This window comes from Spinacia oleracea, chromosome 5 (genome assembly GCF_020520425.1).
Source record: "Spinacia oleracea cultivar Varoflay chromosome 5, BTI_SOV_V1, whole genome shotgun sequence".
NCBI lineage: Eukaryota > Viridiplantae > Streptophyta > Magnoliopsida > Caryophyllales > Amaranthaceae > Spinacia > Spinacia oleracea.
In genome coordinates, this window is record NC_079491.1 from 29,760,113 (window position 1) to 29,777,974 (window position 17,862).

A 17,862-nucleotide genomic window follows, 5' to 3' on the forward strand; every position below is an offset into this window, starting at 1 on the left:
TCTGCATTTTCCTTGTTGCAGGTTGAAAGTTGTTCCTCAAACTCCACAACTCTTTCCTTTGAAAGATCTAACATGATTTTGGTGGATTGTATTTGTTCCTCCAAAGCATTCAAAGAAAGTTGATCTTTAACCTTATCTAGTTGTCCTTCCATGCTTTGGATCTCCGCTATAGAAACAGAAACTTGTTCTTGGAGCTCTTGCAACTCTGTTTTAGATAACTCCAACTCAATCTTACTAGATTGTAATTCAGACTCCATTGAAGAAAGTTGATCAGATGCTTCGTGCAGTTTCATTTCAGTATCCTGTTGGACGTTTTTACAAGCTATGAATTGTTCTTTGAGGTTCAATACCTCCTTTTGCGAGACTTGAAAAGTAGCTTTGGCAGATAACGCCTCAGCCTTGGTAGAAGAGAGTTGTTTCTCAAGTTCCATTGCGTTCCCTACCTTCATTTCCATGTCTTGTCGGACCTTTTCACGAGCTGAAATTTGCTGTTTGAGCTTCTCCACCTCCGTCTTTGATGCTTCCAAACTGGCCTTTGTAGACGAGGCCTCATCCCTGTTAGAAGAAAGTTGTTTCTTAAGTTCTTTGATTTTTTCGTCTATTGCAATTGATCTATCCGTGGACAGTTCTGATCCCATTTTTCGGCTATATTCCCTACAGTATGCCGCCTAATTCGATCTTGCTAATGTAATTGAACAAATAAAATACAGGTGGGCTAAAACAACTCCTGAAGGTTAAGTGAAAGAAAATTGGGATTAATATGTTGGATGAAACCCTGTGGTGAGGAAAATGGATGTGAAATAGTTTAATGACTTTGAGGGTGCATGGCTTGCCCAGATGCGAAGTTGCCCAGATGCGAAGTTGCCCAGATGCTATGTTCTTTGATTCTTTAGAGTAGCGTGTGTAGTTTAAGATCCTTGGTTGCAGGTTAGGATAATTGGATCTAAAGGAACTGAAAACCGTAAAAAAAATGCATGTAATCTTGACAAATAATTACACAGTAACATTAACAAGAGAACAAATATATTTTTTGACAACTGATAGATATCAAAGGAAGCAGCAAAAGTGTGAATGCATAAGATCATTGAAAGCGGTTAAAAACTTAAATTACAAAAACGATTCATGTCAGCCAATTGAGGGAATCTGCAGCTCCAGAGAAAGGGAGAAACAGAGATTAGCTTCAGAAATCCTTCGAGGGGGCCCAAAAAATTAAATAAAAAAGTAAATAAGAACTGGAAGAATAAGTCCAGTACAAAGCTGCAAAGAAATGAAGACGACTTTCCTCCAAAAGTTTATCAGTAGCAAATTAAACTTCCCTCCAAAAGTTTATCAATATAATGTAAATATTTCAACCATTTATAGAATTTCAACCCCGAAAACATCAAGGGAAAGGCGATTTCACTCAAAGTGAACCCCGCCCCCTTACAATTAGGTTCTTCTAGCAGAGAGGACAGATCATATGTCGACAAGCGGCATTTGTTCTGGGAGAACTTTGCTTGCACCCCCTTTAACCAAAATCAGTATATTATTGATTTATTGGCCTATAATCTGTATTCTGGGTTTCGTGTATGGAGTATTAAAATATCTATCTAACACATTATGTACTAAATTTTCAAGTTTCAACTTGTCAACAATCTCAATGTCAAAGACAGGGGAGCACATCATCTACCAGATGAAACACAAAATTTTTGCATAAAGATAAAATTTCATCTACAGCAATCCTGCTCTATAATTTCAGACATGACCCTGAACTTTACTGCCCCAACCCAAGACATATTTCCACCATTAGCAGTTTAAGAATTAAACTCACAAATGCTTAGTTTTACTGAACTTTACACACATGATGACCACAGAAGGAAATGGCACACCATCACTATGTCCAACCGAACAACCACTTGGACACTCATCCTGCACAAATGACATAAGCAGTCTAACAGCACAAATTATTGCATTCATCAACTACATCAGCAATCACAGAACATTACTAGGTCTCCGAGAGTCATCACATCATGGAATAAAACACCATGTTCTCAAACACACAAGAAGCAACACTGAGAACTAGGCTAAACTCATGTCCTAAAAATATAGTTGGTATGTACAAGAACGAAAAAACAGAGATATCCATCCAGCACTAGGTTCGAATTTCAAAACTGCTCCACATCTTACACGTCCCCCCCCCCCCCCCCCCCCCACCCCACCCCAAAAAAACACACACACACAATAAAATGACGCACATTCTCACACATAGCCATCTCCTAGTGAACGAAATACAAGTTAAACTTGCATCCAGGACCACGGTAGTCAGTAGATATCAATACCGTATCAGAAGCTGAATGGGAACATCTAACAAATTAGAACAATTCTTTGGAAAAGCCTCCAGCCCTCCAGTTTACCCATGAGTACTGACTAGTGCACCAGTAACCTGTGTCATTTTTCAACCAAAGTCTTGACATAATATTCCATATAATTCCCTAAGTGCGTAATTTTTTGTTCCATCATATTCCCTAGGCATGTTTCGAAGTCCCTAAGGATACATCATTTCAACAAGCAACTCTTGTTTTCATGTACCCTTGTTATTACTAGTTTAAAATTTTAGAGCCACAATAACCTTATGGAACGACACATTGAATAGGCAGAGCCGCAAAGGTAAGGTGCACAGAGAATCTATATTGCCTTTTCTTTTTACTCCCGTTTTTAGAATCGTCTCTGTTTGTACCACCTTCCAGTATTTATCTCTATATATGTCCCCTCCTATTTCTCACATGTATTCTTTATCTCACCCTCACATCCCTCTCTGCTGCGACTTATCTCTTTCGCCCACCACACAATGAAGTAATATTTATGGCCTCCTTTCCGACCATAAATGGGACTCCATTCCACTAAACTAGAACTAAAGTGTAACTTAAACATCCTTAAACAACATAATTTTTTAATCAGAACCTCAAACTATAATGTCACAAAGAAATAACCACTTGCAATTGTTCCAAAGAAATAACATAAAATCCTGGCCTGCACTCATTAAAGCTATCAAATTAATAATCATTCCATTATGTCCCTGCAAATGAATTCTTTTTTAAGTATAAGTGCATAACCTAAACACAGTGATCTGTACTCCACCATTACCATTTACCAAACGAAATAGGATATTGCAATGGTGCATGATGATACGAGTATCCGCTTAAGTGAGAAAAGGAACTTCGGCAATGGCTATGATCGAGTAAATTTGAGGGATGTGATGGAGTTATTGAATATGAATCAACGAGACAAAGACGCCATTGCCACTAAGTCACTAACAGAGAAAGAAAGAAAGACAGCCTTACACTTTCCTTTTTCCTTTTGATGAACTTTCTATATCATCAAAAAACATGCGACAATGGTAATTAGAAACTAATGGAACATTAGATTAAGGATTGATATGGACTCATAATTTACCATTCATTAAAAACTTGTACACAATTCCACCTCATGTATCTACAGAAACACTAAAAGCCAATAAAAACAATCAAAATGCCTCTGTTTTCTGTCTGTCATATCATTGTTTCATAATTCATATACAGCCAACCCAATTACCTAGCAAAGATTGAAATCACCTGGAAGAACAAGTATCAGATTCCAACAGAACATCGCTTGGGCCCACCGGATAACGTTCCCATGGTAGAATTGGATGAAAATGAAACTGATAAATTATCACAGAAAACCCTAAGAATGCGTCTTCGAGCTCTCCAACCCCCAGCCTTAAACCTCACTAAAGCCAGCACTTGTACATCGAAATTCACCATACCTGTTGAACGATCTCCCTTTATTCTGTTCACCAATTCCGATTCAATGTATGCAGATGAAGCAACCAGCTTGGCGTCCATGGTGGTTATATTCTTCGTATCCTGATCGAACGGCGCCAACTGATTCCGAGTTAACAACGAACTCCTGTAGTACAGACGGGCCTCGATTTCGTCATAGTAGACGCGCAGCTTGTGGTTAGGGTTTGACACGGAAAAGTGGAGTGACCAAGTCCCGGAGATCTGGGAGGGAGACGAGGAAACATTCAGAGAGGAAAGAGCCACGGAATCCACGGTGAAGGATGGAATGCGGGGCCTCAGAACCAGCCATACGATGAGGAGGATCACACCGAATATTATGAAAAGGGCGATGAGTGCCGCGAAGAACCGGCGGAAGAAGGTAGCGCGTGGGGGTGCTGCTGGGTAGTATGCCTGCGGCGCGTTGTAGTTATAAGGGTTGGGGTTGTGGTTAGGGTAATAGTAGTTGGACTGTTGTGGTGGTGGTGGTGGTGGGTAACCGTTTTGGGGTGGGGCGGGGTAGCCGGTGGCAGGACGTGATGGGTCGGTCATCGGAGACAAGTGACGGTGGTGATAGAGAGAGAATTGAGGAGCGGGAGATAGGAGTGAGGAATGAAAATGGGGGAATTGGAATTGGAATTGGAATTGGATTGAAGAGAGAAAAGTGTGTCGTATCTATGAAGTCGAAATCGTGATGCCAACAAGATACTTTTGGTCCTTCGCCTTTCACTTCTTTTTCTTTTCTGCTACACGAAGATGCCACTCAACCGCCCCTTTACTTTCCTGAGATTATATTCCTTTTTTTAGGTTAATTGCCTAATTAGGATAATACTTATATTAGAATATATGATAGGCATATTTGACGGTAGCGTTTAAGTTTTTTAAGGTTGTGTATTCATTTTTTATTAAATTAAAATAACAATTTTAAAATTAATGAGTGTTTTGTATTTGATAAAGTAGTAGTTATGTAATTTCTTTAAATCTGTGTTGGGCTCCGATCACCCACCTTGTCGGGCCACACACCATCACGACTTCACATTAGTATGATATTGTTCGCTTTGGGTCTAGCCCGCACGGATTTGTTTTTGGGCTCCTTCCCAAAAGGCCTCCTCTTCCTAGCCCGCACGGAGAAAGTGAGCATTTATATGCTAGACAATTTTTTCCTCATCTTTCGATGTGTGACTTGGGTTGATATCCCAACAATCTGTGGTATACATATCTATACTATCATTGTAGATTTCATGTGTATGACTATTAATGATATTGTTCTTCCCCGTCCACAAAAAAAAAAAACAACGGGTTTTACTGATAGAGGTAGCATTTGGGTAACGTTTCTCAAACGTTAAATACATTATCGTTTTAAAAGTAGCATATAGTATTATCGAGTAAGGTCATGTTCTATTGGACTTAATTTATGTTCCATTCTGTTCAGTTCAGTTCCATTCAAAAGAACGACATTGTGTTCATCTTCGTCTTTAATGATCTTATTTTATTATTTGTGTATCATTATAATGTTAAAGATTACTCCCTCTGTATTTACATAGGATACACACTTACTATTTCCGGCCGTATTTAAATAGGAAACACACTTACATTTTTAGTAACTTTTCAACCCCACCATATAACTAAATAATATATCTAATTTACCATATGACCCACTACCACATTAAACAATTAATTTCAGAAACCCCCCACCCTACACCCCTACAAAATTTAATGCTCTCAACTTATTTATTTGATTAAAATATTTACCCAAACCCCACTTGGTTTAATATTTTATTTCATTCAACAATTCTTCCTTAATACTCGTGCCCAGCCACGTGTGTCTCCTATTTAAATACGATGTAGTATATTATAATGTTCATCTTTATTTATTATTACAATTTTTATTACTAATATTATTGTTATTGTTATTACTCCGTATTATTATTGTTATTATTATTATTATTTCTATTATCATTACTATTATTATTATTACTATTTTAATTATTACAAAAACTATTACTATTACAATTGTTATATAAAAATAATAATAATTATTGTTATTATTACTCCCTTGTTCTTGACCGTTAGTCCTAACGATGGCTAAGATGGCAGATTGGGTGGGTCATGGGTAGGTTTGGTGGATCTTGAGTCGGTGATAATTGACACACGATCCGCCTGAGGTAAACTCACTAGAGTTGTTTATGTTAAAGAGTTCTTCACTGAACTTATGTGAATCACATGTCTGCTGACTTGATGGTTCTTCACTTTAAAATGTGTAGAACCACCATTGAACCAAGAAAGACTGGATCACAAATTAAACATACTCAAAATATCTTATCATTCTATCTCGAAAGACATTCGATGAAAAAGATATTAAGATTGGCAAAGCATGATAACTAAACGTATGCAACAAGTGAGATGCAACACTCACATTGTGGCATTGGAAATCAAACATAGTTTTGAATTCCATTAATTGTTTTAAAGATGGGTTGAAAGCTCATGGTTATAAAACACTCGGGTTGAACATTTATCATATATGAAATTTATTTTCATATTCCATTTAATCTTGGTTTAGTATTAAATGATGAGTCCTTTCAATTTGACAATGCATTCAAGGCAGACTGTCAGGACCAGTCCAGCGACTAAGAAACGTCGATGAAGGGAACTTGAATGTCAACAGTTGAAAATTGTCCCTGGTCAGAAGTTTTCTATAAAGGTGGACGCATAGGAAACGCTAGACGACTAGAATGCAAGATGACTAGTAGTTCTGTTTCTTGAACTATGGAGACATGGCAATGTCGCAAACATTTGCATAGATACTTACTTGACAAGACTAGTATCGGACAAGACCTATGAAACTTTACTGTAAGAGATGAAAATTTGTCATGAGTAAATTTCATTATCTTATTAGACACTAATCCTCAATACCTGAGTGATTTGGGCTTACATGTTTGAGAACTGGTTACTTTGACGTTGTCAACCATGGCACCGTAAAAGGATACTATAACGGCAGCGCTCGGGTAATCACCTATCAAACGAAGTCTAAACTCAAGATCAAAAGATTGGGATTGTCCTCCCATAAATCGGGAAGAGATGCCAAAAGTTGTATAAGGCCACTCGGGGAGCTAGAAACTGTAAAATGCATGGACGTACTCGGATGAATCATAGGCTATGATTATCTGTTTATTTGACCAATTGAACTCTGGCACCGAGAAATACATCTGAACGTAATAAGGATGACTAGTCTTATCTTATGTTCATGAGAAGGCATCGAGCGACAAAGGAATTAGGAAATGCACACTTCTCCCTAAGGGCAAGTGGGAGACTAAAGGAAATAATGTCCTTGGTCCAAGTTTGCATTTAATGCATTTAATTCTAAGTCTAATCAATTCGATTCAGTATTAATTAAGCAAGTTAATTATTCAGTGAGATCAAGTGATCTGAATGCCTAGCAAGAGGCCGCTTCAGTTCAAGTGGAATTAATATTATTAATGACACAACTTACTCTTGAATGAACCCGTATGGTCACACAAATAGTACGTGAACGGATCAAGAATTTAGGTTAATATTATATTCAGTAAATACTCTAATTATGGATATTCGGAAATGAAGGATTTTGGTTTCAGTGGGAGCTAAACAAACTGTCAAAAGACAAAGAAAGAATATTTTCCGGAAATGAAGATATTACCGGAAACGGAAATATGGTTCATAAACGGAAATATAAATATTATCGAAGTCGAAGATATTGCCGGAAACGGAAATATGGTTTGTATCGGAAATATTATCGGAAATAGAAATATTGTCGGAATCGGAAATATTTCCGGAAACAGAAATATTATCGGAATCGGAAATATTGTCGAAATTGGAAATATTGTCGGAATCGGAAATATTATCCGAAACGTAAATATTGTTCGAAACGGAAATAAATTCCGGAACCGAAAAAACAAATCGGAAGCTCGACAAGCGACAGGCCAGCACATGGGCTAGCCCATCACTCGACGAGCCAGTCCGCAAGTGCATCGCAGCAAGCCAGGCGCAAGGCCCAACATGCAGCAATGCACGCCAAGCTGCAAGGCCCAGCGCAAAAGGTAGCACGCCAGGCCCAAGGCGCGCATGGAGCATGGCCGCGCTCTTTGGACCAGCACACAAGGTAGGCCTCGTGGCCTTGCTTGTGCATCAAGGCTGGTCGGTTTTGCTTGCCTTGCAAGTAGCCAGCCAACCCTAGTACTTTTGGTTTTTTTGGTTTCTGTAAATTCCTAAAACTTTCCTAAAACGTTCTAGGGTTTTGGCTCCTAGGGTTTTTCCATTTCCTATAAATACATGGCCTATGGTCATGAATAAAAACATCAATTGAAAATACAATTCAATACTCTTTGCCTATCACCTAAAAGTGAGATCTCGAAATCATAAAGCTTATATTATATCCTAGTTGGTACGATTTAAGGCGAATCCAAACGTAATGTGGACTATTTACGGAGGGACGACGTTTGGCGTTCTGACTTGTTCTTGTTCGGTTCGGGAGCAGCAAGGGAAGACACGCATCACAAAGTGTGTTCACTAAATTATGCTAAATGATTATGGACATTTAATTTGAATTCTGGCATTTATGGTTTTTCCGCATGACATTGGATTGTTCATAACCTAACATAATTAATTCAAGCTTTCAACACCACTAATTGAATTACAAGTATTTATTCTTTTTCTGCTCTCTTTACCTATTTATTATTCATGTTTTCTTTTATAATATATTTTTTTATTCAATTACCATGTGTGCATGAGTAGTTCTTTATTCTAGGGTTAGGTTGAACCCTAAAATGGATTGATGCACAAGTATTTCCCTTATCCCCAATCTTGATTAATTAATAATTTCATTTATTATATGGTTGGTTTTATTATCATTCTTCAACTACAAATAGTGTTTCGTGAATGTGATTAAGTTTGCAACGAAAGTTGGTCTTGATCAATCTTAGAACCCTAATTGCAGGTAAAGGATGTCATCGCGCAAGTAGTTGATTGAATTTGCTAGAATAGGGTGCTATTCTTAAAATATTTATGTAATACCCCGGAATTTCAAAGCTCAATTAATTAAGTTTAATTATTTTTTTCTCTTAAAATTCGTTTTAACTTGTAATTTCATATTTAATTAACAAAAGTTTTATTTATAACTTTTAATATTACTTCACGATTTATTTTTCAGATTATAAAATTTAATCTCGTATTTTCGAAAGATGTTAAAATAACGTTTTCGTTAACGACTTATTCGGAAACTAAATTTAATTACTTGCACTTTATAAATATTATTTTCCGAAATTAATTTAGTCAAAATCATTATTTTAATTTTAGTTAATAGTAATTAAATTCTGAAAATTTCCAAAAATTACCATAATGCCTTTACAACACAAAAGTCAGTTTTCTTCCCTCTCCTTCTTCATCACGCCATTTTTTTTCCATGGGAGTCAAAACTCCTTGTCACCACCTCAAGGCAACTCAATCTACTTGTCATCACCCCAATGCAACTCAAGCCTTACTCATCAAACCTACTTGAATATGTGGAAATCTAGAACTAGAATAGCTCATCTTAATCATCAATTTCTTTCATTCAATCTCTTCCACTTGTCAATGGTATCAAGCTGAGTTGTTGCATCCATGGAGCCCCATAACAACTATAAATAGCTGCTCAATCATCCCAAAAGAAACACAACTCAGATATCAATATAAATTTCAATATCAATTTCAACTTCAACTTCAATTTCAATTTCAAATTTCCAATTCAAATTACTCACCACCACCATCTGCCTCGCCGAAAAACACCACCATCGTGACCAACCAACACCTCCCTAACATCCCAACACCACCACAACCGCACAGAACTACCACGCACCCACCCCCTTCGTCGTCCCTCTCCTCCGCGCCAGTCCCCTGTCTCCCTCTCCCTCCGCGGCTCCGCGCTCAACCTCCCTCTCATCCACCACAACTGCAACCACCTCCAACGCCCACCTCCGACGCGCAGAACCGTGCAGCGCACTGTGCCACCCCGACCAAGCCGCCACCCCTTCCTCCTTCCCCTGTTTCGTCGCTCCTGCCCCTGCCCTCCTCTCTGTTTCTTTCTTGCGTGAGTTTTTAGGATCTTTGTGAAGATTTGGTTTTATTCCACAATCCAAGTAAGCCCAACTCCTATCTTGGCCCAAATTTCTTTATTCTAATATTGTTAATATGTTTTACTACTACTCCCTCCGTATTTATTTAAGGGATACACTTGGCCGGAAATGGGTATTAAGAAAAATAATTGAATGAAATAAAGTAATAAAATAAGTGGGGTTGGATAGATATTTTAATAAGTAATACAAGTGAGACCATGTCATTTTAGGGGGTGGGGGTAAGGTATAGATAGATTATTTAATTAGATGGTGGGGTTGATAAGTTACTAAAAATGGCAAGTGTATCTCTTAAATAAATACGGCCGGAAAAAGCAAGTGTATCCCTTAAATAAATACAGAGGCAGTGTGTTTTACTTAATATGTAAAATTATTATACTTAATTATTCTAATATTGTTATACAAATAAATTTGATGATTATTCTAGATTTAAAACTTTTCCTAAAACTTGAATTTAATTATACGTTTTATTTAAGTTATTTCATATTTAATTAATTTATAAATTATAAACTAATAACATTATTTGGAAAATATTAATCGTTTCAATATTAATTTTACAATATTTATCATTTTATATATTAATTTAATAGTTTAATCTTTTGAAAGAATTCGGACTCGGAGCTCAGAAAGAACGAACCAAGGACAAAGCTTAACGTAACGCGGAATTTAGGTAACAGCTATTGCTAGTACCTGCAATTCCCTTATAAATGCGATTATAAAATTCCAACGTTATGATTGATTTATGAACTGAATGTTTTAACATGTTTTATGAATTGCGGGAAATGAAATATGATTTGATTGAATTATTTATTATAATAGGATTTTTTGGTATTTACTACCTTCAAAATACACCACTTTTGTATTTACTACCTTATGAAAATTTTATTTTAAATTACTACCTTAAAGTTTCATTTTTTTTGTATTCACTATCATTTTACAGTTTTCTCATTTTAAAATTGAGATATCTCTTTCGTTTCTTAATCATTTTAAGTGATTCAAAACCCATTCTTCTTATTTATGTGTAAGGATTCCATAGGGATCTTTCATTTAACATTTTGTAAAAGGTAAAATAAATTAAATATTATTTGTAAAATATTAAACTACTTATGAATTATGAAATAATTTTTTTTTGAAATGACGTTCTCAATGAATTCCCTATAGAAAAAGGAAAATAATGAACTTTGAATCACTTTAAACGATTAAGAAATGAAAGAGATATCTTAATTTTAAAATGAGAAAACTATAAAGTGGTAGTAAATAAATAAAAATTGGAAGTTTAAGGTAGTAATTTAAAATAAAAATTTCATAAGGTAGTAAATACAAAAGTGGTGTATTTTAAAGGTAGTAAATACCAAAATTTCCATTATAATATGATTTGATGGAATTATTCCTTATATTATGATTGATTGAATTTCTTATAAAATGATGTTTATAAGAAACCATGAAAGAAAGGATGTTTGATTTTGATCAAATGATCCAAAGGAATTATGTTACTTCAACTTAAGTAAAAAGGCTAAAATGTAAAGTCAAACGAAACATGATAAAGGAAAGTGAAAGACCTAGTCCATTTGGTATTATACGTTCAAATGTTATGATTCTCGGTCATGCATGTACCCATGGGGCATCCGCCTATTGAGCCAAGGCTCTCATGTTTTCGGGCCAAGGCCCCATGTTTTATGGACAACGGTCCATCGTGGAAGACGTTCCACCATGTCATACTTGACACGGCTAACATGTGCACCCAAAAGTTACGAATGAATTAAATAAAGGACTTTATAAAATATTTTACATTATTCTATTCTCCCTGTGTTATTAAACAAAATGAATTGAAATGAATTTACGTTGCTAGAATAGTTCGTTACTGAGTCTTCGGCTCACCGTTTTTGTTTTCTGTTTTAGGTACTGCTGGGAACGATGGGAACGAGTAGTGGCGAGGATTTCACTTTAATAATATTCACCTAGTTTATGCTTAATGTTTTAATAGTTTAATTTAAGACTCTTAGTAAGTTATGTACTTTTATGTTGGTAATATAAAGGATGATTACATAACTTTTGGGATTTAATAGCTTATGATTGATGGTTGCCTTGTAATTCCCAAGAGGGAGTTACGGCTGGTAATGTCCCGACCAAATTAGGTTAATTCCGCTGCTAATCATGCCTTAATAATTGAATTAGAGGTCGGAGCGTTACAATTTAAATTGCATGACTCCACGAAAGTAGGTATACTTTCATTGTTAGTTGATCCGTTCACGTACTATTTGTGTAACACTACGGGTTCAGTCAAGAGTAAGATGTGGCATAATACTATTAATTCCACTTGACTGAAGAGGCCTCTAGCTAGGCATTCAGATCACTTGATCTCACTGAATAGTTAACTTGATTAATTAATTATGAACCGCAATTATTAGAATTCACATTAAATGCATTAAACGCAAACTTGGAGCAAGGAAATATTTCCTTCAATCTCCCACTTGTCCTTAGGGACAAGTGTGCATTTTCTAATTCCTTTCTCGCTTGATGTATGCTCATAAACATAAGGTAAGACTAGTTATTCTTATTATGTCCAGAGGTACTTCTCGGTGTCAGAGTTCAACTGATCAAATAAAAATATGATCATAGCCTATGATCCATCTGAGTGCGACCATGTATTTTACAGTTTCTATCTCTCCGAGTGGTCTTTGTACAACTTTTGGCATCTCATCCCAATTTGCGGTAGGACACTCCCAATCTTGCGAGGTTAGAATTCTTTTAATAGGCGATTACCTGAGCGTTGTCGTTATATGATCCTTTTACGGTGCGACGGTTGACAACGTCAAAGTAATTAGTTCTCAAACAAGTATTCTCAAATCACTCAGGTATTGAAAATTAGTGTCTAATAACTTTATGAAATTAACTTATGACAAACTTTTTACATCTCTTACAGTAAATGTTCTTAGGTCTTTCTGATACTAATATTTTCAAGTAAGTATTTATGCAAATGATTATGACATTTCCATGTCCACATAGTTCAAGAAACAGAATAACTAGTCATCTTGCATTCTAGTCGTCTAATGCTTTCTATGCGTCTACCTTTATAGAAAACTTAAGACAAGGGACCATTTTCAACATTTGACATTCAATTTCACTTGATAGACATTTCTTAGCAGGACTGATCCTAACAGACTATCTTGAATATATTTTCAAATTAAAAGGACTCATCATTTAATACCAAATAAAGATTAAATGTAATATGAAAATAAATTTCACATATGATAAATGTTCAACCCGAATATTTTACAGCCATGGCCCTCTAACCATCTTTAAAAATATTAATGGAATTCAAAGCTATGCTTAATTTTCAATGCCACAATGTGAGTGTTGCATTTCACTTGTTGCAAAGTTTTAGTTATCATACTTTTCCAATCTTATATCTTTTCATCGAATTCATTTCGAGATAGGATGATATATAAGAACTTTGAGTGTGTTTAGTTTTTAATCTAGTCTTTCTTGCTTCAATAATGGTTCTAGTTTCTGTAGATACAGAATTCATCTAAATTCCTTGACATATAATATAGGTGAAGAATCTCATGTCGATCATTTGATGTTTAACTTAGTAAATGCTTATACATAGTGCAAACAATCATTACTTATATTTATTCACATGAGTAGAATATCTCCAATTGAGTCTTTAATGTTTGATTTAATAAATGTCATTACATAATCCAAAACAATATTTAGATCTTTGTAAATATATCTCAATACCCAATATGTACTAAGTTTCACCTTGGTCCAACATTCATAAATAATTTCAAATCTAAAGTCATTAGCATTTGAATGTTATTTTACAATAGAGATATATGTGTGATACACATGGGACCAATTGATTTTTATTCCCACTAAAATTCTTATACATCTATAAGATTCATGTACATTTTATGAAACTAAAATACTTATTAATTTAACTAAAATACAGTTCTAATTCTCAATTTCTTGCTTACATTCATGTTTGGATTTCATAAGGTAGCACATTTTAAGCATTAATTGGATCTACATATTCTATTACATGTCATGTACATAGTTTCTTCCAAAATTTTAATTGAGGAATACATTTTGTCATCCAGTTGTCATATCTACCAATATGCATTAATTGCTTTAATCATAGACTTGAGCATTATGATTATGCATGAGGTTCAACACAATCAACGCCGTGATTTTTCTTGTAACCTTTAGCAACTAATATAGCTTTGAGGGACTACACAATTCCATGTTTTATGGTTTTTATCCTTAAAACCAATTTGCTACCAATAGGTGTAAATCCCTTCTTGCAAAACAAAATTTCAATTTTGCCATTAAAACACTAAGTCTATTTCATGGCCTCTAACCATTAAAGCATTTAGTCTATTTATGTCCTTTAATCATTTTAGGGAATCTAGGTTTCGTTATAGTTGTCTTAAAAGTCACAACTCATTACTATTCATGATAATAGTTTGACTGCAAGTTGTAGGTTTCTTCACTATCGAATAGAAAAATCTCAAAGTTTCAGTGACCTGAACTCTATGCCTACATGGGTATATAACATCAAATAATAAAATATCAATAGCCACTTTTAACGTCCTTTGAATATTCTATTCTCCTTGAAACACTTATAAAGTCTTCTGGGATATATTCTTTAAAGCCACTTCTAAAGTCCTTAGAATTAAGTGTGGGATTTTATGAAGAACTTCTAAAAGCCTACGGAATGCCAGTTTATGTTTGTTGTTCGCCTCAAAGAAACTTCGAGGTCTATTTTCTCCCACGTGTCATTTTGGTAATGAATCTCCAAAAGGACACCATTTCGAGCAAACAAACATTTTGTTCCCAAAATTCGTGGTAGAAATAATGCCCTTGTGTCTCATTTGAATAAATCACAATGAAAAATATATCTACACTTGGGCCTTAGTTTGTTGGATAACCAACACTAAGCTAGCTCCCACTCAGTTTAGGAACTCTTAGATATATATGCTGAAAAGATAATTTGAAATTATCTTTCAATAGCTTTGACGAATTTGGTTTAGTGTGATGGTAGTTGGTCACTTTGTTTAGAAATTATAGGAAAAATCTTTATGATTCATCATTGATCGAATCAAGTACCAATTGACTCCGATAATTCCAATTTAGACATATCATATCTTGTGGAACTCGATCGTAAAATTACAACACATAATCATTTGACGATCATTCTTGGTTTAAGTAATCATTGACGTGACATAATCTAGATCTTATGATCTCTTGCCAAGTGGGTTTTATAATTCTCTATGAATCTTTGAACTAGCCAACAGATTCAAACTTATATCACATTGAGTAAATAAATCAATATTCACTCAAACCCAGATGAAATAATAAATTCATAAAATCTTTCTTTAGCTTTGAACTCTATTTTCTAAGAGTTCTAACAATAGTTCATTTCTTTTGTTATTTTCAACAAGTAAGACTAGCTTGTCTTGAATGATCTAGAAATCTATCAACTTTCAAAATTCAATTAAAATGGAGCTTTAGAATGTTAAATTGTTGATATAGTCTAAAAAACAATGCCAAATATTAGTACGTGGAACTCAAATCAGGAGACTGAGTTGAACCTAGTAAAGTTCTTATGTTTAAGAGTTGTTTGTTTTAATCAAACATACATGACTCGGCCCTTAAATGACCATTTCATTCAAATAAAAAAAAAATTGTTTATGCTTACTTTGAATCTGAGGCTTTATGTGTTTGAAACACAAATTCAAGTATGCCGATTATGGAACTAAATATCCATTAAGTTCCGAGCTTGAAAGGACTGTAAAACAAACTAGATGACACTACAACTAATATAGCAATTCCATGATTCATTTCCCACTGGTAGGTTATTAGTGTAGCTAGCTTCCATCATTTTAGTTATTACTGAACTAAGAACCTCAAGCGGTATATGATACCAATTTAGTTTGATTGCTAGGTCACTTCTCTTTAAACATAAACTTTTAGGTAGAAACAGAATTTTAAAATTCCTTTCACTTGTTCCTTTTTTTTCCTATTTCTTCCACCCTTTCTTATAGTCTTAAGATTTGACTTCTCAATTATTGACTTCTATACTTTGTTAGACATGTCCAATGTCATTTCAACAAAGTTCTTACCATTTCATTCATGTTGAACATTTGCTTCAACTAGATGATCTCACCAAAAGCTTCTAAAGTTCTCTGAGTATCGATCTATTCCATTGTCTAGTAGCTCGACTCATTCGAGAATTAGATGGATAAATGTATTTGGTTGTTAACCATTGGTAAAATTGAGTCTTTGAACTCAGTGCTTCATGATTCCAAAACTAAATTGTATTTTTGAACTAATAAGCACCAACTGGTTTTCCATTCGACTTCACTAGTCGAAAATAGCAATAAAAGTCTCTATAAGAAACGTATATTTTAAATTGCTCAATTTCTCTCATTTCCGTGAATCGTTCTTGGATTCACTTACCAATTGAGGAAATTTATTGCTACCTTCAAAAAATATATTTTATTATAGACAATAATTAAAACATACATTGAATCATGCAAGGTCTAAACATTTGTCATGAGTAATAACTTGAAAAGAAAACATGCAATTTAAACAAGTCATTAAGCATTTTATTTAGTTCTGGCATGTGTGAATAAAATGAATCCAAGACCTTCAAAATTATTAAAGTTACGCATGATTTGGCTTGTCTTAACTCTAAAACATTTTAGGTAAGCAAATCCGTTGCTAATAGTCTAGAAACTACTCTTGGTTGATAGGTAAGTCTAAGAACTTAATGGGAAAACTTGTCCCATTTGCCACGACATATAGGACTCCTTACTTATATCGTTGAGTTCAACCAAAATAAATATGTACTCACCACTAATGTGTACCATCCTACTTTGGGATCATAAAGTGACACCTCTCTTTGGCGGAAAACTATCCCTAATTGATCGAAACATTTTGGAATGACACCTTTTAACTCAATTTTAAGCTTTGGAACTTAAGGTTTATTACGTTGGTTAGATTTTAAGTGAACTGAATTCCTTAATCATGCAACATATTGAAACCATTCTCATGCATCATTCAAGATATATTTAAAAGCAATAAGTATCTTAAATCATGCATAAGAAATAAATGTGATCTAGTATAGCCCTACTTTATCTTGAAACTTCAACTTTAAACTCCGTCTTGAAAATAAAATTGAACCTTCTTACTAAAATTCAACATGGGAGGCGCCATTTTCAACAAATAGGAATTGCAAAATTGAAATAACTATCCTAATTATTACAACATGCTAACGGTGCGCAAACCGTATTTAAATAAAACGTATGGTGATGTAGACAATATTTTACATTCAAATTAGTGGTTCGCAAACCATATTTTCTATCTTATTTGGGACATACTAGTCACTTTCCACAACCTGCAAAACAATATATATATACAATATATCTCATTCACCCATTCATTTATCAATGAATGGTCCACTTAGCAAGTTAGCAGAAAAACGCATCACATAATATTTGCATCAACTAATTAAGGCTCAAAAATCTCCCAATTATTTGACCTTATTAGTTCTAGTCGAGTTGTTAATCCTAAGAAAGTAAGACCTAATTAATCTAGGATAAAATTAGTATTTTAACCAAACATGAATAAAAGCTCTCACTCAAACTAAGAATTATATGATTTACTAACTTTAAACATAAAAATTTGTGTTTCCAAGTCCAACCGGAAACCACATGATTTAATTAAAATTTAAAAGTCATATAATAATTATTTTAAATCCTAAGATTTGATATTTTTTAGTTGATTAAATCAAATTAATTATAAGTTATTCAAGGTTAAAATTTTATTAAATAATTAGTATAAAGTTAATTATAATAAATAAAATAATAAAATAAATTCCGAGAAAAATTATAAGAACGAACATAAAATTAATTAAGTTCGTC

The 17,862-nt window shown here is 34.4% G+C and overlaps 1 protein-coding gene across 1 annotated transcript; it reads right to left on the reverse strand.

Annotated features, from left to right (window-relative positions):
- Positions 1–3,410: 3,410 nt before the first annotated feature.
- LOC110775263 (NDR1/HIN1-like protein 10) lies at positions 3,411–4,574 on the reverse strand. Its single transcript, XM_021979869.2, has one exon. The coding sequence runs from the start codon at positions 4,344–4,346 to the stop codon at positions 3,606–3,608; it is 741 nt and encodes a 246-aa protein (XP_021835561.1). The 5' UTR covers positions 4,347–4,574; the 3' UTR covers positions 3,411–3,605.
- Positions 4,575–17,862: the final 13,288 nt, after the last annotated feature.

Excerpts from the sequence above, each read along its gene's own strand:
- LOC110775263 (XM_021979869.2), bottom strand. The coding sequence starts at position 4,346 with ATGACCGACCCATCACGTCCTGCCACCGGCTACCCCGCCCCACCCCAA.